This window comes from Carya illinoinensis, chromosome 3 (genome assembly GCF_018687715.1).
Source record: "Carya illinoinensis cultivar Pawnee chromosome 3, C.illinoinensisPawnee_v1, whole genome shotgun sequence".
In the NCBI taxonomy this organism is placed as follows: domain Eukaryota; kingdom Viridiplantae; phylum Streptophyta; class Magnoliopsida; order Fagales; family Juglandaceae; genus Carya; species Carya illinoinensis.
This window is the reverse complement of record NC_056754.1, coordinates 4,147,839-4,167,438: the sequence shown is the minus strand read 5'-3', so window position 1 is coordinate 4,167,438 and position 19,600 is coordinate 4,147,839. Positions and strand designations below refer to the sequence as shown.

General features: G+C 37.1%; 4 protein-coding genes across 7 annotated transcripts; 2 read left to right on the top strand and 2 right to left on the bottom strand.

Annotated features, from left to right (window-relative positions):
- The first annotated feature begins 1,332 nt into the window (after positions 1–1,332).
- Positions 1,333–5,894, top strand: LOC122302630 (denticleless protein homolog). Its single transcript, XM_043113972.1, has 17 exons — positions 1,333–1,499; positions 1,616–1,728; positions 1,842–1,950; positions 2,070–2,134; positions 2,601–2,639; positions 3,022–3,118; positions 3,222–3,318; positions 3,475–3,538; positions 3,610–3,686; positions 3,808–3,886; positions 4,136–4,215; positions 4,339–4,423; positions 4,521–4,589; positions 4,666–4,733; positions 4,810–4,858; positions 4,942–5,440; positions 5,537–5,894. The coding sequence occupies exons 1-16, from the start codon at positions 1,433–1,435 to the stop codon at positions 5,314–5,316; spliced, it is 1,533 nt and encodes a 510-aa protein (XP_042969906.1). The 5' UTR covers positions 1,333–1,432; the 3' UTR covers positions 5,317–5,440; positions 5,537–5,894.
- Positions 5,695–18,071, bottom strand: LOC122302628 (mitogen-activated protein kinase kinase 3). Of its 4 annotated transcripts, none has more exons than XM_043113971.1 (12): positions 11,997–12,086; positions 11,863–11,911; positions 11,659–11,774; positions 11,223–11,480; positions 10,425–10,643; positions 10,170–10,307; positions 9,855–10,022; positions 9,552–9,665; positions 8,953–9,060; positions 8,229–8,320; positions 7,076–7,466; positions 5,695–5,994 (listed from the first exon to the last, which is right to left on the bottom strand). In XM_043113971.1, exons 3-11 carry the CDS (start codon positions 11,758–11,760, stop codon positions 7,097–7,099), a joined length of 1,569 nt encoding a protein of 522 aa, XP_042969905.1. In that variant the 5' UTR covers positions 11,761–11,774; positions 11,863–11,911; positions 11,997–12,086; the 3' UTR covers positions 5,695–5,994; positions 7,076–7,096. The 4 variants fall into 4 exon arrangements, with proteins under 4 accessions (XP_042969905.1, XP_042969903.1, XP_042969904.1 ...); XM_043113969.1 differs by lacking the exons at positions 5,695–5,994; positions 11,863–11,911 and adding exons at positions 6,261–6,504; positions 18,022–18,071 and having other exon boundaries at positions 11,997–12,081; XM_043113970.1 differs by lacking the exon at positions 5,695–5,994 and adding an exon at positions 6,261–6,467 and having other exon boundaries at positions 7,072–7,466.
- LOC122302632 lies at positions 12,537–14,185 on the top strand. The gene has a single exon (XM_043113975.1). It carries the CDS (start codon positions 12,755–12,757, stop codon positions 13,721–13,723), a length of 969 nt encoding a protein of 322 aa, XP_042969909.1. The 5' UTR covers positions 12,537–12,754; the 3' UTR covers positions 13,724–14,185.
- Positions 14,235–16,292, bottom strand: LOC122302631. Its single transcript, XM_043113974.1, has 2 exons — positions 15,116–16,292; positions 14,235–15,027 (listed from the first exon to the last, which is right to left on the bottom strand). The coding sequence occupies exons 1-2, from the start codon at positions 15,551–15,553 to the stop codon at positions 14,341–14,343; spliced, it is 1,125 nt and encodes a 374-aa protein (XP_042969908.1). The 5' UTR covers positions 15,554–16,292; the 3' UTR covers positions 14,235–14,340.
- Positions 18,072–19,600: the final 1,529 nt, after the last annotated feature.

Here is a 19,600-nt window from a genome sequence, read left to right as displayed (position 1 = left end):
TTTACAAGAGATGCACTTACAAACGAAGTGTATCTCTTGTAAAAAAAAAAAAAGAAAAAAAAGGACAGATGCTTCTAGGGGTGTAACCGGTTCGATTTTGAATAAAATTTAGAACTGAACCGGTAGGTACTGATTTTATATTTTTCAAAACCGACTACGCACCGATTACCTTCCTAAACTGGTACTCCGGTTTTACCGGTTTTGGTACGATTTAATGTACTATATTATATATTATATATAGTATATTATAACATATAATACTATAGCGATAATATATTGTAGTATATTATAATATATATTATAATTATATTATAGACTATAATGATATATTATAATATATAGTGATATAGTATTAGTATAACTATTAATATGCACTATATAATATTGGTATAATTATTAATACAATAAGCAAAATGATATAATATTTTAAAATTTAATATTATATTAATTAATAATTTATCATATAATACAAAATTATTTTATATATAGTTATATATTATATATAAATATTATATACAATATACAAAATTAAAAAATATATATAAATCGGTTCAATTCAGTTCGATCCAATTTTAGAAAAAGAAAAATTAAAATGGAACCAAACCGAATTAACCTCAGAACCGGACTAATGCCACCAATTTGATCTGATTTAATCCGATTTATCAAATTTTTTTTTACGCCTCTAAATATTTCTATAACATAGCCAACTATTTAGCATATATGCACCGAGAAATGTATGCATCATTAGTACGATGCTCTGTACATTCAGATGACGATCACATGTTGATTTTGTTATAAATAACCATTGCCAGTTACATATTCTACTTCTATGGTATAATTTTTTACTGTGTATATATATACACATACTTTTTCATCTTAACTTTTACAATTATTGTTATATACTTCTTGTATATTTGATTAATATGATTAGTTTAATAGTTATTTTATATTAAAAAAGAATGTAACAAATTATATTAATAAAATATATAAAAGAGAATCTAAAAGTAATTATATATAAAATTTTTATAATTTTTAATCACAGGCACGTGTATGATGGTTAATGTGAAACAGAAAATATACCTCAATCAAATAAAATTCTCCATTATTCTCAATTTATTTTAAATATTTATGCTTATATGCAAATAGAAGCCATTAGCCATTAGTCAACGTTGAAATTAGTCATCACTGCTACATAAAAAAGCCAAAAAAATTAAAAGGAAAAAGGACATGCAAACGAAGCCCGCGTCCGCCAACGTTGAAATTTAGAAGTTCCCGCCAATTAATCGGAGAGATGGTCCTCTCTCGCGCCAAACCCATAAACAATAAAACCACCTGATCGACACAGACATCCATCTCTCTCTTTTTCATCCTTTCCATATCACTCCCAACGCCATTACTCTATCTCTCCCTGTGCGGCTACAGACTAATTCGAATGGAGAGCTCAAGCTCCCGATCATTCTTTCGGAACATCAGATCTAGAGAGCTAAGCGGATTCAGAGGTCCCGTTCCCTCTCTCTATTCCTTTTGTCCCTGTTTGCATATATGCACATGCACATGTATATTTAAGGTAGTGTATGAATAATTTTCTTACTCTCATCAAATGCGTATGTTCCAGTCCGAAAGCGACCGTATATTAGCGACGCCGCATCAGATATCATCGAAATTGGGGCTGTGACTGTTGAACACTGCGGCGATGAGACTCCGCCGTTGGCCATCTCATTCTGCAAGGTATATGAATACATTTGTTGTCTCTTCACTGTATAGTTTATTCGTACTTATTTCCAGTATTTACCTCTTTCTGATTAGTACGTTCGGAAACCTAAATCTTCTTATTTATCCAGAATATTAAGAATTCGCACATCCTTGCCGTGTCCGATGAAGACGGGTACGTGAGCTTGTTCGACACTCGCCGCAAGTTCTCTTGCTCCGCATCTCACCAAGAAAACGCAGGTCTAATTATCTCGATTAAAATTAGATTTATTCTAGTATTTCGGCGAAACTCTCTATTAAAACTGTTGTTTATACTGATTTCATTAAGTATTGATTTTTTTTAAACCACTGGTTCTCAGAGAAAGCCAAGGTTTGCGACTGGGTCGCGCATCACAATGCTGTGTTCGATGTACGTTGGATTAAGGTACTTCCGAATTCCTTTGGTAATTTCGATGTGGATCCCGTATGGAAGGGAAAAAAAAAAGAAGATAAAATTTACAATCCTATTTGTGCCAATTGGGTATTTAAACTGTTTGTGAGAAATGGGAAGTGGAAATTTGGGTAGTATTTCTCTATCGTGTTAGATCATATACTACATCTTTGTTACAGTTTCATTCTATCACGTTGATATGATTTATTGTCATCGACCATTGATAAGCTTTTATATATATATATATATATATATTTTAAAGATTCACGGATTGATTGGGAATGAAATATCAGGAAGTGTTGTATATAGCATTTTCCCTGTCAATTTAATCAAGTAAAAGAGTATTAGTTCAAACAGAAAGCCTTCTGGCGATGCTATTGTTTGGTGTAATTAGTTTATAATTTTGACCAATCCAAAAGTTTGTTTAATATTCTTTGTAATTTCAACATTTTGTTCGCAGGAAGACGCTCAAATTCTGACGGCTTCTGGTGATCAAACCGTAAGTTATAACCTCTATGGCAGCTTTTTTGCTCGCTTTTGGGGTGTTCAGTGTAAAAAGGAAATTTGAATTTTCATATATACATGTTGTGTACTTGGGCTATGCTTAATTTCCTATGAATAAAATTTCTTTATTACCTATAAGAAAAAGGAAATTTGAATTTGTTTAGCGTAGGCTCACTTTTATTGGCAAGTCTTGCATTCAAGCACACAAGGCATACATTATGAATATACATGAGTTAAGGCTTAGAATTTAGGAAGATGTAACTAACAGAAATTAGAATATGAAACTTTCCTGGGAGAAAAAGAGGTACTATTGATGTCAAAATAATTTGAATATTCAGTTTCTTAGCTAGTCATATCTATCTCTGTCTTTTTCACAGGTGAAAGTATGGGATGTCCAGGAAATGAAATGCATTGCAGCATTGATGGGGCACACTGGAAGTGTAAAGTCTATATATTCTCATCCAACCAATCCTGGTAAGTCTAATTCCACGTATATCAGTAGTTTATATTCACCTAAATTCCCTCGTATTGTTTTAGAATGATAAACATTTGAAACCATTTTTTTTTATTTCGACAGATATAATTGTCTCCGGTTCAAGAGATGGCTCCTTTGCTCTTTGGGACTTGAGATGTAATTCTAATTCCAGAAGTGTTCAGGGGGAGCTTTGCTTAGGGTAAGTTAAGGCTCCAGTAGGTTGTCTTTGTGAGCCAAACATTGGCAATTTTGAGCTCTGGTTTATCGGTTTGTCTTTGTCCCCCATTCACCTCACTGTAGTTATTTTTTCCTTTACCTCTTATAGCATTTTTTAATGTGTAATTACTTCACACAGTTCAACTGCTGTGGTTAAAGGAGCACATCTTCCCTCTCGAGCAAAACGGATTAGGCGGGGCAAGGTTTATTGCTGATTCAATTTCTTCATGATCAGTGCTTTTCACCTCTTTATTGATTATTTCTTTTTCTTCAGGCAGCTTCCATGAGCATTACATCGGTTCTTTATCTCAAAGATGAGGTTTCAATTGCTACCGCGGGAGCAGTGGACAGGTATCAAAGTAGTGTTTGCAAGGAGATATGAAATTAAACCCTTGGTTCTGCGGTCAGAAGCTTTTTCATGCTGATACTTTGAAATCATTGTTTTGTATCGTCCTTGATTGGTTTGTTTCAGCGTTTTGAAGTTCTGGGATAGCAGAAATTTGAAAAGTGTGGTAACACAGACATGCCCTCATCCCCAGTCAACCGAAAAGGTTAGATTTTACTGGCCTGCGAACCTATTGTGTAATGCTTATTTCCTTGCAGTAAGCAACAGATCAAGTGTCATATTTATTGAACATTGCTATCCACTTAGGTATGTCAGGATTTATGCTTAGGTTTATGATTTAGAAGGCTGAGTTCTTGGCCAGGGTATTGTTCCATAAACAGAAGTTTTGAAATAGAGTTTGATAGTTTGACTCATCGATGATTTGGTGATTGCTGATTCTTTGTTCTCATTTCAGGAAAGAAGATTACATGGTATATCTAGCTTGTCCCAAGATTTGAATGGAGTGTTTCTTTCAGCCGCATGCATGGACAATAGGTACTTCACTGTGTTGATTAGCGTCTATTTCTGTCAAACTGACTTACACACTGTTCAAACTACATTATCCTAAAATCTGCGAAATAATAAATATTTTAAATTTGCTACTCTTGTTTCTTCCAGAATATACTTGTACAATTTACTTCAGCTTGAAAAGGGACCTTTGAGATCTTTCTCTGGATGCCGGATAGAATCGTTTTATGTAAAGGTGCGACAATTGCTTTTGCGAGCTCAAGAATCCTAATCATCTTGAAACTGATGATCGATGTATTAATGTATCTTTTATATACTTTGTGCAACTGCAGTCGGCAATCAGCCCTGATGCGACTCACATAATCAGTGGTTCTAGTGATGGAAATGCCTATATTTGGCAGGTTAGCTTTCCTACTTATTAAGGGCTCTTTGTTCGAGTTTCATTGGAGTCTAAATTAATTTGCCATGTCAAACCAGGTGAACAAACCGCATGAGGATCCCTTTGCATTGAAAAGCCATGATGGAGAGGTCACAGCAGTAGATTGGTAAATTTTAAAACCTAATGCTGCGGTTAATTGTTTCACTAGCAAAACAAGGTAAGTTCTCAAATTTATTTTGTAGGTGTCCTTTTGAGGATGGGCAGATGGCAACTTGTTCAGATGATTTCACGGTACGCAAGTTATTAAATTAAAAATCCATAGCAGTCTCTGTTCCATTTAGTAATCCCTATATCACACTACGTTAATTTGTTAGGTTCGCATGTGGAACACCCAGAACAGTATTTGCTCGAGCACAGGATTCCCATCTTCCAATCGAAGGAGAGTAATGGCAATCCCTAGTGTGGAATGTAGAAAGCTTATGGTAAATGAACCAAGTTGTCCTAAAGAGGATCCAGACAGTTGGTTTCCTTCCAATGAAGTATTACCCCAAAATAACTCATCCTATTCAATCATCATGCCCAAAATCAGCACTCCTGAGGGCCAGAAGAAAAGGTTTTTCTCGGGTTCTGAGTTAAATGAGGCATTTGAGAAAACCCCTGAAGCTACAGTGAAGAGCCCATCTTCTGTCTTGAACCCTCCTTCCTCTACAAAACGAACAATCCGAGATTACTTTCATACGGCTTCATAATTTGATGGTTTCTATTTTCGGGATAATTATCAGAGTTTTTACAGTGAAGTCTTTAATTCGCTGCTGGATCAATGGCTTGACAAACTGAGGAGCTGGTGCATCACTCTTTTTTCCACATTATATAGTAAGTACCTTTTTTCCTGAAAGCTTCGAGTTTTTAATATGGCATTCTCAACCATACTTCGAGGGAGAATTATAACCTTCGCTTTTATTTCTGCAGGTTTGCATCGGAAATTGCAAGCGAGAGGCTGCAGGATTTTTATGACTATTATTTCTCGTCAATTTTCCCTCAGGATTCAGGTCAACTCGGAATTGAACAGAAATATGCACCAGACGGGATAGATGCACATTCTTATAAATTACAAAGAGTGTTTGGAGTTATCAAAATCTACGTAGCTCATTCACATGCAAGAATTTATAGTGTAAAATAGTTTTTTTTTTTTTAATAATTCCTGGTAGCAAAACAGTGAGTTGCGAGGTGTTGCCTACAATTTACAAATACTGGGTCTAACCATTTAAATCATGACTTTAGCCCAGTATACACATAAAAATAAAAGCGAGCGGTCATAAACGGTAAACATTTTCCCGGTTCCTATTTTCGGGTTCCTCAACCCCTCAGCAATCGTCATCATCTATCCTGTCAGAAGTTCAATGCTAGCTTGTGGCCTTGTCATGCGACTGCTGAAATTGAACTCGGTTAGAATCCAGATTCTGATACATTCAGACCATTTGGTTTAAGCTACAAACATGTGAAGCTAAAGACCTTGCATCAAGAAGCTGTTCTAATAAAGGCCAAAGGATACCACAAAAACTGAAACAATTATTACAATAATGTTAATGGTACATAAAAAGTTTCCCCAGATGATCAGAAAATTAGAAAAGATGTGGAGACATATTTTCACAACTGTGATATAAAGTTAAAGATACATGAAAGCTTGTCTATATGAACAGAAAATTTGGAAAACTTTGGAGATAGATATTTTTACATCGTCAAGGATACGATTGAAAATTTACTGATGGAATAATTACATTGGCTGTATACATGATTTAACTTCAACACTGCCAATCGAAATGAATGTAAATTCTGTGACCTGGTAATACATTTTCATAATTATTCGTTCCTATAGAGCGGGGTCACACAAACAAGAGAAGAGTTAGTTGACTTTGCTGGAGTCGCAGTTGAAATATCTGTCAAAAAATACAAGTTTCATGTAAGTTGTACTCGAAGAAAAAAATTGCATATCAACTATCAAGATAATGCAAAGTCAAATGCAATTTTCAAACTTGAGTAGAACAGAAATCCCAAACTGATTCCATCTGAAATTAAAAAGTATTCAAATTTTTGAAAAGGGACTTGGCTAGAATTGAACCGCTAATAATCTGGCTTTAGAACAGCCCCCTTTTGATATCTGGCAAGAAAGCATAAATCGATACATCTAAAGCCATTTGAGGTGCAGCCATGATACTAGCAAACAGTTATCACTACTGTTATTGCTAGAAAAAATATTTGTTCTATGCCTAAATACCATGAACACAAACCAGTTTCAGTCTAGAGAACGCAGAGCTAGCAATATACAGAGGCAGATACAACATGCTGAAACTGTTTGTAATAATTGCATATTACTCCTAACCAGTGGACCAGTATAATTTTCTTAAAAGAAATACTCATCAAAATAATTTAAAACTAGCAATAGCTACAGTATTATAGAAACACTTTCAAAAAATCAATGTAGTGTCAACAAATGCCGAATCTACTGACCTGGGAGGAAGATCTTCACTGTTAGTTTTCTCTACTGGATATATACAGCTCCTGCTTAGCTATGTAGTAACGGCCAATGGGATTACTTGGTTCCACGATGAACTGTTCATGGAATGTTCCCATTCGCTTGCTAGATAAATCGACAGATAGATCTTTAAAATTTGGCAAACCCTCTACTTGTATGCCATCTCCACAAATAAGAAACTGATTCCCAATAATGAAGGATCCGGATACCCTAATGGCAACTCCATCTTGCCCATGAGCACGGCACTGAAGTTTTTCCACGACATGCACAAGTTTTTCAGCAGGCCAGTCACCGGCTAATGTAGTCCGGATACTTGAAAGAGTTGTAAAGATATCATTTGGGCCAACAGAGTTCTTCCCAGAGAAACTATAAAAATAAAATATCACATTACTGGCACTAAAAGTTTTACTTATCAACAAATACAAAAGTAGTGGGCATGAATTGGGAAAAACATACTACACTGCCAGTTTCTCGATTTTTAAAGTTTAAGTGTTTGGGTGTTGAGAATACCTCAACACTTCTCATCATACTCCACTACTATTCATTACTTTATTATTACTTTTCACCTATTTTTTATTATTATTCATTACTTTTTACTACTATTCAATATTCTATTATTACTTTTCACTTACTTTTTCACTACTATTCACAACATACCTCAACACTTCTCAACACCCAATACTGACTTGACAAAACTACCCACAAGAGAGAGAGAGAGAGAGAGAGAGAGAGAGAGAGATTCTCTGTTGTATGACATTTATGCAATTATTCCCCAGTTCTATACCAATAGATATCTAAACAAAAGCTAGCTATTGTTCTTCTTCAGTTAGCTGTGAGGCATTCTGTTTATAATTATATATATTTTTTTTATCGATAAAAAAAAATTACACAATTATTTCCTATTGCGATTAAATTTGCTGATGGTATCTTTTTTGTCAAAAAGGTTGAACAATTAGTCTTCAAACTAAAGATTCCATTGATATTTGAAGCTCCTTTCCGAAGAAATTTGAATAGACTGACAATGTTAGACCAATTTAAACCTTTCACCTTTCATAACTAGAATTTTCTTCTAGAAAAATAGTAATTAAAAAAAAAAAGGTAAAAAGTTGTTGCAGCATAGTTCAGCACCTAAAAGTTGAACCTTCTTTATATAAGGTCTTTATATGCTGCCACTGTTCATCAGATCCATCAAAGAGTAGGTAATAATGTATCGTCAGCATCTGATTAGAATCACAAAAAACTTGATCAGTATCCATGATGCATAAGCACAAATGATTACTTCTCATGCAGGTCTGCCACCATATCAAAACATTTTATTGGCACAATCTAACATATCCACACATAGAATTTAGGTTAATTAAATGATAATGGAAGGCACAATATTTCTGTCATTGTAATGATGGAGACTGTTCGAAAAATATGTTACAGAAACATTTCAACAAAAATTAAACTATCGTACATAGTCTGAATTTTCTAAATTTAAAATAGGAAAATCCCTAAAAAGGACCACCCAACGTGTAGGTAGGTTCTAAGATTCCCCCCCTCCCCTTCCTTCTCAAGTAGGTGTAGGTTCTTAAATACCATGCAAGCAAAAACTAAAACTTGAATTTTGGGTGCAATATTAAAGCAGGAATACAGAAGTTTGGTTGTCTGAAAGTTAATATGTACAAACATAATAGCGTAATTCGCACACAACAACCTCGTTCATAATTAATTAACTTCCTCACATTGACCAAATGTTATTGGATTACATTTTTCTTTAAAACCCATGAATACCTATCTCACGTTGACAATTATTATTGCGTACGCACATTTAGTGGGTGATATAGAAGTAAAATTTTACTGTACTTACGTCTGCCAAATCCTTCATTCTTTGTGTTGGATCAAAAACGCTTTGGACAAATTCTGCTAAATCCACTTCAGCATGATCATACTTTGTAATAAAAGGGTGTGAAAGAAGCTGCAATTCAGGAATATTAATTAACAGTGCAAGTTGAAGCCATCATATCTACATTTAATGAAGTACAACAAAACTGAACTGATCTACTACATTGACCAGAGGAATTGCATTTGGCAATGCTAAAGTAGATAATTTCTCTAATGACGCATTAAAAGTGGCAAAAGGCAACGATCAAAAGTGGAGGAATAATTAAAAAAAGGAGTAATGGAAGCCCACGGTACTAACTCAGAACTAAATGTCTACACAATTAGTTACATGCTCCAAGTGGAGGCAGCACAAAAGGCATCCGTTTATTTTGAAAAATTAAATAAGTTTTTTGACTTAATCATCACATATTTTCCACAATTCAGATTTTTCTTTTGAATTCAGGCACCAAAATCTTCTTTTATGCTTAGAAGATAGCATTAAAAACCATGGATTTATACTCCATTATCATTGAGCACAGCTTTTATCATGTTCCATATTGCAGCTAACTTCTGCTATTTACTCACCTGCTCTGCTGTGGGCCTAGCATCCGCATCCTTCTGCAAGCAAGCATTGATAAATGAGCAGAACTCGGGTGAAAAATTTAATTTTGATGGTGACGGTGATGGGTCCTCCAAGATCTGCCAAACCAAGAAACTTTTAGCTGCTAAACAAAGGCATGAAATGTGGGCAATAGGATCCATATGAATACAAATATCCCTAACATCTATAAATGGGAGCACAACTTCCTCATTCTTGATGGCTAAGAGAATTAGACTACTGAAATAGCATGTTGGTTACATGATTTTGAATGGGCATTGGCATGTCACCTGTAACATAAGATTGACAGGTCCTTCATTAGCTGAATATGGGAATTCTCCTGTACCACATTCGAATAGAGCAAGGCCAAGGCTCCAAATATCGGCTGGATAAGAATAACTTTCATTTCGAATTCGCTCAGGTGACATGTATGTAACAGTTCCAACAAAAGTAGCACACTGGCAAATTAAATCCAGAGATTAGTAATGACTCTGAAGCTCAATAATCATCTTCAGTGTAAACTCGACATGCATTAACAAGAAAGCAGCATACAAAAATAAAACCAGCACTTGTGTTACTAGATTCATCAAGAATGTATAACTAACCATTGCCATTGAATTCTCTAAGCCAGCACTTATGCCAAAGTCCGTTATTTTTGGCTCCCCCTTCAGATTCACAAGTAAATTTGCCGGCTTGATGTCTCTGTGAACTAAATGTCTAATACCATGCAGGTAGTTTAACCCCTTCCAGAATGAAAAACACAATGTTAGTAAACAAGAATGTACCAGGTTCATACTAGATGTCAATTGGAATCCTCCATATGGAGCAAAATCCAGCTGAAACTGAAAAGATATTCTTACATTAAGGAGCTTCTGAAACATAGATGAAAGGACAGGTTCAGGTATTCTTTTCTGCAATCTTAAGATATCTGCCAAAGACCCTCCATCCATGTATTCCAAAGCTATGCTTATTTGCCCAGAGTCTGGAGTATAAAATGCCCCGTGGAATTCCACAAGACCCTGATAGCAAGGAGCTTCGCACAATGTCCGTATCTCAGTGAGAAGCTGTTGCCTTTTCTCCTGGCATGCACAAGTGAAAACTTATGAAAAACAATATAACAAGTGAATAAGAATATAATTAGTTCCTTTCAATATACTTGAGGAGTGAAATAATGTAATTCTGAAGTAGAGGCGCCTAAGTTGATATTATAATCAAGAATGGTAGGACGTGTTTAATGGTTTTTTGAGTCATAGACGATTCTGCCTATTCATACACAATAGGGCATGCATGATATGCAAACCAGTTGATGCAACAAGTGCAAATCAACTTCAGATACTTTCAAAGAGTGTAGACTAAGTTAAGAATGCTTCCCTAAATTTCCTCCTTCACGACATTATTTAAACACCAGAAGAGCAAGCCAAAACCGACCTTAGATTTGATGCACAATTCACAAGCATCTCATTTACAATCAAGAATCCAATTTCACCAAATGGGAAAGTTAACTAATATGAAACATGACCTCTTGAGCTCCTCGGATTGTGATAAAAATGCAAACCACTTGATCTATTTCTTTAAACCTTAGTGCATGGGAAAGCAAGTCAAACTCTCACAGCATTGTATTCTAGAAGAAAGTAAGACTTGGCAGGCTAGCAATATACCTTCTCAAAGATATTGATCTTCTTCAGGGCTAAAATCCTATGACTAGGAATATGTATAGCTCTCTGAACAACACTGCTTGCTCCACTACCTATGGCTCCAAATATCCTCATCTCATGTGAAGCACACCGGTACGTCTTCTCACTTCTGTCTGTCTCGTCCACCAGCGGCAAAGACGTGCACTTTTGCAACCCCAGCTCGTTAATGTTGTACACTCCATAGGATCTGCTCAATAAATTAACAGTCCCACCGTCCGATAGCTGCACAAAAACAAAAAAGTTTTTTGATCGGTAAATAGAAAGGGCCAAGAAGAAGGGAATTCACAGAGAAGGAACAACAACAACAACAACAACAACAATAATAATAATAGCAACAACAACAATTTAATGTTCCTTTTTCCATAATCTCGATTTACGACTCCAATGCAATAAATATTACCGTATAGGAATCACAAGGGTCCAACGTCGAGCCGGGTGAGAAGCCCTTTTCGGCATCAAACAATGGCGCAAGCTTTTTTCTTAGTTCCTCCAATCCAGCCATAAATGGTTTCGCTACTGTAATTCATCAAATTAAAACACAAAATTACCTAATTTTTGGCTTAAACTCAATTCAATACAGGAAAAAAATTAACCTAGATTATACCTCTTGCCTCTTAAAGCTTGTAATAAGCAGGTGAAACACTTGTAATAACCTAGTGTTTGAACCAATACGAAAAAGAGATTCAAACGGAGAGGAATTAGCAATGGAAAGAGAGTTAATGGGGGGGGGACACTTACAAGTAAATAAACACCGGAACTCCTGAATTCTATCGGATTTTCAAATTTTCCTAGGCCAACCAGACCATTGTTTCGTTGCGTTTAGAGCACTCACATCAGCATCCCCATCCCCATCTCTATAATTTAACTTAAAATCACAATTTTTTAAATTTTTCTCTAAATTCTATTCATCTTCTAAAAACCTCCCACATCCCATTCCCCATCCCTATCTCTATTCTATTAAATAATATTTCTCTATTACTTTTTTATTACTTTTTTCTCTCTCTTCCATTTACAATCTTAACTACTAACTCTTTTGTCTTATTATCTTTTTTTTCAAATATCAATATCTATTAAATTTTTTTACGGTTTTGACTATCAAATACAGTAATTTTTTAACCGGAATTCGTATTATAAAAATAATAATTTTTTATTATTTTCGTAAATTTTCTAACATGATGGTCATATTTTATTATTTAGTATTCTTTATTCGTTTTTTTAAAATTTATACCCACGTATTGAATATAAAATTTAAACTCAATTTTTTAACGGTAACATTTTTTGTCTTTTCTCCAACGGTAACATTTTTCGTCTGTTCTCAAACGGTAACATTTTTTGTCTTCTCTCAAACGGTAACATTTTTCGTCCTATGTATAACGGTAACTTTTTTCTCTATAAATACGCATATTGCTAACATTCACTCTCACAAACTCTTCTTTATTTTGATCTATAGAACCGAATTTCAATAGTCTTCCCTGATCTCCCACTTCTTTCATCAAATGGCTCGTACTTTCTTTCGTAAATTGTTGACATACGTATCATCTGAAGATGATAGCGATGTTGTTTTTAATGAGGAGGCTGATGGACAGTCATCGAGGCATCGTAACAATCGCCAACGTCGTAAGTTTATTCGGCGTGATCATATTGAGGGGCACGAGCGGCTATTTCGCGATTATTTTGCAGAAAATCCAGTATATCCCTCGAATCTATTTCAAAGGAGATTTCGGATGAGCCGTCCCCTATTTCTTCGTATTCTAAATGAGGTAGAGTCTTACGAGCCGTACTTCGTCCAGAGAAGAGATTCCGCCGGAAGACTCGGTTTATCTTCTATGCAAAAGATAACTGCAGCACTTAGAATGATGGCGTATGGGGTGACTGGAGATTTTATGGATGAATACATACGTATTGGTGAAAGCACCGCAATGGAGAGCCTGAAAAAATTCTCTGAGACAATAGTAAGTGTTTTTTCAGATGAATATCTACGGTCTCCAAATGCCAATGATATTACCCGATTGCTTGCTGTAGCTGAACAACGAGGATTCCCAGGAATGCTGGGCAGCATTGACTGCATGCATTGGAAGTGGAAAAATTGTCCTGCAGCCTGGAAAGGTATGTATTCTGGCCACATCCGTGAACCCACTATTATTTTAGAAGCAGTTGCTTCATATGATCTCTGGATATGGCATGCATTTTTTGGTATGCCCGGTTCACATAACGACATTAATGTTCTAGAGAGATCTTTTATTTTCACGGAGCTTGCCCAAGGGCGTGCTCCTCCAGTCAATTACACAATCAATGGCAATGACTACACCATGGGGTATTACCTTGCTGACGGTATTTATCCCAAGTGGCGAACTTTTGTGAAGACGATTCCATCACCAAGAGGGAATAAGAAGAAAAATTTCGTGAAAGCACAAGAATCTGCAAGGAAAGATGTCGAGCGTGCATTCGGGGTTCTTCAACAATGATTTGCTATCATTAGGGGACCTTCCCGAATGTTCAAAGTGAAGGATCTAACAAATATAATGAAAGCATGTGTTATTCTACATAATATGATCATTGAGGACGAGCGTGATGATAATGAGAGTTTGAACATTGAGTATGATCAACTTGATGATGATCTCCCGGAATTGTCGCGTACTCATACTACTGAGCTTGGGGACTTCATCCAGCGTCATCATCAAATTAGAGACAGCTCGGCGCATAATCAGCTTCAAGAAGATCTAATTGAACACCAGTGGTTATTATATTCCCAAAATTAGTCGCGATCGCGTTATATTCTATTATTTCCACCAATGTTATTTTAAACTATGTTTGAGTTAATCTGCTTTGCATTTGTAATTCCTTAATATTAGTAGTGATTATATTATTTGTAATCAAGTTTGTTGTCGTATTTCTTTGAGTATAATAGCCGGGATTATTCGAGGTAATTTTCAGATGTCTGAATTTGTCTTATCCATTTTGACTTGCACAAAAATATCATTGGTGCTTTCACTAATCATAAGTACAAAAAATGTTCAATTTTACTTTTTACACATATATCATTGTCCGAAACTAAATAAATATCAAATACATAAATATAAAATCAATCCGGTCCTTGGGCATGACTTCGTCTCATGATGATTTCCCTCTGGAGTTGCTCGAAATATAGCCGCTGCATTTCTGGCATGACACTCACATCCATCATCATAATGCGCTGATCTGATTCCTTCTTCGCAAGCTCCACTTTCTCAGCCTCCAACCTCAGCCTTTCGTCCTCTTGACGGATTTTACTTTGCTCTTTTGCAGCTTCAATTTTAATCTTCTCTGCCTCCAACCTCAGTCTTTCATCTTCAAGCCGCAATTTTTTTTCCTCTTTCTCCTTGTCATACTCCATCTTCTCGGCCTTCAGGCGATAAAACTCTTTCTCCTGAGCGCGTGACTCCTCTAACATAGTATACTTCATCTTTCTGAGTTGGAAATTTTCCTCAGCTTGCCTGCCTTGGGCCTTTCGTTTTCCTTTTTCAGCTTTTCTTCCCATTGGCCGGTCCAATTCGATAACCTCATTCTCTATCACTGTCTCTGTCTCGAGATCAAAAACTGAATCCTCCGTAGCCGCGGAACATCGAGTCGGGGTCGGGGTCGGGGATGGGGACATCGTCTTCCTTCGCTTTGGATCCTCCTTTGTGGCGCGCCAAATCCACTTAGGTTGGTCCTTCAATAGGTGCCAACAATGCTCGAACTGAAAGGTGCATTTTTCTAACGACTGGTACATAATCTTCGCCTTGTCAAACTTACATGTAAACAAATAAAATTCATGTTAACAATACTTTCACAAAAAATAATGCGAACATAAAATACTAAGAGTAACAAAATTCTACCTTGTCTTGGTCGGTCATGCCACTTTGATTTAACCCTTCAATCTGAGCTAGTTTCGCACAAAATTTATTTGTGGCCTTTTGAATAACTGACCACCGATGTATTAGAGACTTTATTGTCCGCTCATTTGTGGTTTCCTTATATTGCTGAAAGTACTCAAAGATTTTTTCCCAAAGTTGGGAGTGTTTTTGATCCGTTCCTTGGACGGCATCAAGGCTACAATTTAGCCATGCAGAGACAAGTAACTTGTCTTCTTCAGGGGTGAAGTTCGCACCCCTGACTGATTTCCTAATGCCGATAGGCTCATTAGGGGGTAGGGGTGGAGAGTCACCAAGAGTCATAGGGGAGGATCCACTTTGCCCACCGGAAGTGGGGTCGAGTTGAGGATCTTGGCTAAGGAGGTTGGTGAAGTACATATGTCCATGGTCTTGTGAATCCATCTCTTCAAAAATGTTTAAATGTTAGAACCAACAAGTTTGGGGTCGGGGTGGGGGTCGGGGTCATTGGCTCAGAAACCGATTGGTGACATAATGGAAATTTGGCCACCCACTCATGGCTGCAACGTTCGGTTGCCACTACTTGATGGCCGTCCGGGTTACCTAGCCATTGAGGTGCCAACAAATTTCCGGAATGCGTGCCAAGTCGAAAACATCATCACAGCCGAGTTCGATTAGTTACCACAAGCCAATTGTATTACAACATAACAAGAAAACAACAACCAAACAACATGCAAATCATAAGAATTCAAGAAATAAGAGCATCCCCATCCGGATCTAAATAATATGTGGATATATATTTATAAATGTGGCTCAGTATGGTGTAAATATTGACAGCATGCGTAACAAAGTTGCCAAACATCAAATGGCTGCAAAACCCCACCCAAACCCCGATTGCCTTTTGTGGAAAGTACCACAAACTGCAATATGTCCATCTGGGTGGGGATTACCCCGCCATATTGATGGGACCCCATTAACACTTGTGAAACAACAACAACTAAGCACCATCATCATTGCCTAATAATACTCCCCCTTCCCCCACAGATCCGAGACACTGCAATGGACCCAAAATGATGTTAATCACAGCCTAATTAACACTTGCATGAACTTTTGTGAAAAAATAATGTTTTTAATAATGTATAATATGATATAACAGTTAGCTCTTAGGTATATTTGATATTAAGCAAGGACCCTTCCGGAATGTAAAAATTTCCTACATGATCATTAGATTGGCAATAAAAAGAGAATATATGCTAGATGCTAGTGGACCCCACAATAAAATATGGTTTACCATTTCCACAAATAGAATGTTGAATCCGAATATAGTATGTTGATATTAATCCATGAATATCACTGCATGTGCATCCAGCATAGCACATGCTTAAACTAATCACAAGAGTAAACCATGCATCCAATTAAATAGTCCAAGTTATGACATAATAAAGGAAACGAAGATTGCATGAAAGGGGGGACAAATAACTCAGATTCTAATAGTTTAGCACAATAAATATTCTTTAATATTTAGAGCACGTTAAAGTTGCAATCTATTTTGAAGGAGAAATGTGACAATTCGGACAAGAGAGAGTTTAACTTCAAAATGGCAAAATATCATACCAATATGGGTCTGCACAGACCAACCCATAAAAATGGCATTCAAAACCAACAGCTTTAAAACCAACAATCAACAACCAAGTCTCATTTCAACCATCCATTACAACTAAGTTCAAAAACATAAAGCTCCATATTGTCACAACTACAATGGGTCTGCACAGACCAACCCATTAGAAGTATATATAGAATAGTACAATCAACCAAAACATATGGACTGAGTAGACATACAGAAAAGAGATGGCAATGTGTAAGTACATATGTGCAAGAATAAGATTTAGATATCCAGCCCCCAATAGATAGATATTTTTTTAACAATCTCACCCTACTTGGTACACCTAAATGAGATATCAAATACTAAAAAAGCAGCTAATATTGCACGGCATAAAGTCATATTATTCATCACAGAAAATCTCAGTGCAGTTCCACCACAAAACTCAGTACAATGCCAATACAAGTTGAAGATTTATCAACTTGCCAAACCCAGAGCTGAAATATACAACTACAGAAACATTTTTTGCCAAAAAATTCATACGTATTGCAGTGTTTTTGAGCAGAAAATTCCTAGCTATTGCAGAAAAAATTTCAGCCCCAAAGTCCAACAACCATTTCGGTCCTTCAACAGATCCCCATCCCCATATGTAATCTCATAGCAATGGTAATCATAACTTACAAATTCAGAGCAACCATAACCGAAACAACAAAATCAGAGCAACCCAAATCGAAGCAACAATTTCAGAGTAACCCAAATCCAAACTCAATCGGGGACATCAAGAATAGCTAGGGTTTTCAGACTGTATACATGGCAATTTAATCTATATTTTTCGCAATAATTGGTCTCCAAATACATGCAACCATGGAGGGAACCGAGTGAATTTCTCAGAAATGATAATGCAGTCCCTCGGTGGCCAACCATGGAGGATCCCGATTGAAACAAAGCCCAACAATTTTCAGATGCCGAAACTCAAGGTATGCAAGAGAGAATGTGAGAATCCGGCCATGGAGGAAACCGAAAGGGAAGAAAATCACTTACAATCGCTCGAAGACTGCTCGGATGGCGAGGGAGGAGGTGAAATCGCAACAGCACCCAACTGTCCAGAGCAAGAACCGCGGGACAAGAGAGAGAAAATCAAATTTGAGGATGTACAGTCGAGCAACAAATATGGGGATTTACTGTGCAAACCGGAAACCCAAACCCCATTTTAGGGAATGGGATGGAGGAGCCAAATTGGAGAAAACCCTATAATTTTCCCCAAATTATAGGGAAAGTATCGGTATGGGGATGCTGATGGGGATGCTCTTAGGGTCTCTGCAAAATTGGCTTGACACACGAATCGTGAAGCGCCACGAATCTGAATTTTGCGAAATACTCGCATACAAGGCGACGTCGTCGTTTTGGTAGTCGATATGTAATTTTCATTTGGGCCGAGCCCTAGTACGACGTTGATACGCTTCAGTGGAGGCTCACTACGCTTATGGGCTCCAGCTCATACAGCGAACTGTTCACACGTGTCTTTTTTTTTCCCTTCAAATCGACTTGAAATATTTTTTTTTTTTTTAAAAAAAGAAACAATCAAATTTTTTAAAGCATTATTTTTTTTTTATAATTTATTCAATAATATTAAAAAATATTATTTTATAAATGGGGGACGTTCAATATAATTGCGTCCCAACAAATATGGGTAGTTTAGTATTTTCATTTTCTATATAAATATTGGCAAAAGAAAGTGACTTTAATCAGAAGATGGAATATTGAGAAATTCATAGATACTCCTGCAGGCAATATTATTGAAGATAAAGGCATCCTTCCATTATTGAAATTGTTACGTATGTACTGTGACGCCCCCAAATCTCCACGTCCGAATACGGGGAAATTGAGACGTCCGGATGGTGACAACCCGGGTCACCATCCCATCCACGAGTGCCGAGTGTGTGCAAGGCAACAGACATGTACAGAGAAAACACGCAGCAGATAACGAAAGTCATAACTAAGTACCAGAATTTTTCTTAACGTAATACAAGCTGTTTAAAACATACATAGATGAAATATTACAAAACACAAATACAGTTTTAACAAATAAAAAGATAGCATCAGCAACCCGGCGGAGCCGCATCCTCGGGCTCAGCCTCCTCCTCATCGTTCTCTAACTCTGCACCAAAAGCTACGGAACCACGAATGGTACCGCAGGTAAGTAAAACCCAAACACTACCAGATAAAAACACATAAAACTCAAACAAGATACATGAACCATGCCCAATGCCCAAAGCCCAAAAACACCAGTTTTCCACACACCCCAAAAACCCTTTTGGCCCAAAAACACATCATTTCTGAAAAACACGCCAAAAGTCACATTTGGCCGCCAAAAGTCCATTTGGCCCAATATCTCGCCAGAAGTCCATCCGGTCCAATATCTCGCCAGAAGTCCATCTGGCCCACGCCAAAAGTCCCATTTGGCCTCATAAACCATTATCCAATTTTAACCGTATGCACCATGACCTCCCCTAGGGGTCATCCGCACACCCTGGCTCCAGTGTCACACCGTAGAGTACCACCACGCATGTGACACCTAACGAGCGATGCCCAGTTCCGCGCCCTGCGCGTGCGTAGCCAAGCATCCTCTAGCCCTCGCCAGCGAAGGGCCACAGAGTCGGTGAGTAGGGCGATGCCCGGTTCCGCGCCCGGCGCGTTCGTAGCCAAGCATCCCCTAGCCCCGCTCCCGTCATCTCTCTCGACAACTCAGGGGACATCACTCAGTTTATTCCGCTCCCGAGTGACCAGAGGAGCTCCAACGAGATAATAACCCATCCCGGCTTGGGCTCGTGATACACACGCACCCGCAATACACTTACGCCAATACACAGGCTTTTCACATAAATCCACAA

Coding starts and splice junctions, on each gene's coding strand:
- LOC122302632 (XM_043113975.1), top strand. CDS start 12,755: ATGGCTCGTACTTTCTTTCGTAAATTGTTGACATACGTATCATCTGAA.
- LOC122302631 (XM_043113974.1), bottom strand. CDS start 15,553: ATGGATTCACAAGACCATGGACATATGTACTTCACCAACCTCCTTAGC. Junction 15,028..15,115: donor GCATGACCGACCAAGACAAG/GTAGAATTTTGT, acceptor TTTACATGTAAG/TTTGACAAGGCGAAGATTAT.
- LOC122302628 (XM_043113969.1), bottom strand. CDS start 11,760: ATGGCTGGATTGGAGGAACTAAGAAAAAAGCTTGCGCCATTGTTTGAT. Junction 10,023..10,169: donor TAGAGAATTCAATGGCAATG/GTTAGTTATACA, acceptor TTAATTTGCCAG/TGTGCTACTTTTGTTGGAAC. Junction 8,321..8,952: donor GAATGAAGGATTTGGCAGAC/GTAAGTACAGTA, acceptor GATTCTAATCAG/ATGCTGACGATACATTATTA.
- LOC122302630 (XM_043113972.1), top strand. CDS start 1,433: ATGGAGAGCTCAAGCTCCCGATCATTCTTTCGGAACATCAGATCTAGA. Junction 1,500..1,615: donor AGAGCTAAGCGGATTCAGAG/GTCCCGTTCCCT, acceptor CGTATGTTCCAG/TCCGAAAGCGACCGTATATT. Junction 4,859..4,941: donor CTTGTTCAGATGATTTCACG/GTACGCAAGTTA, acceptor TTAATTTGTTAG/GTTCGCATGTGGAACACCCA.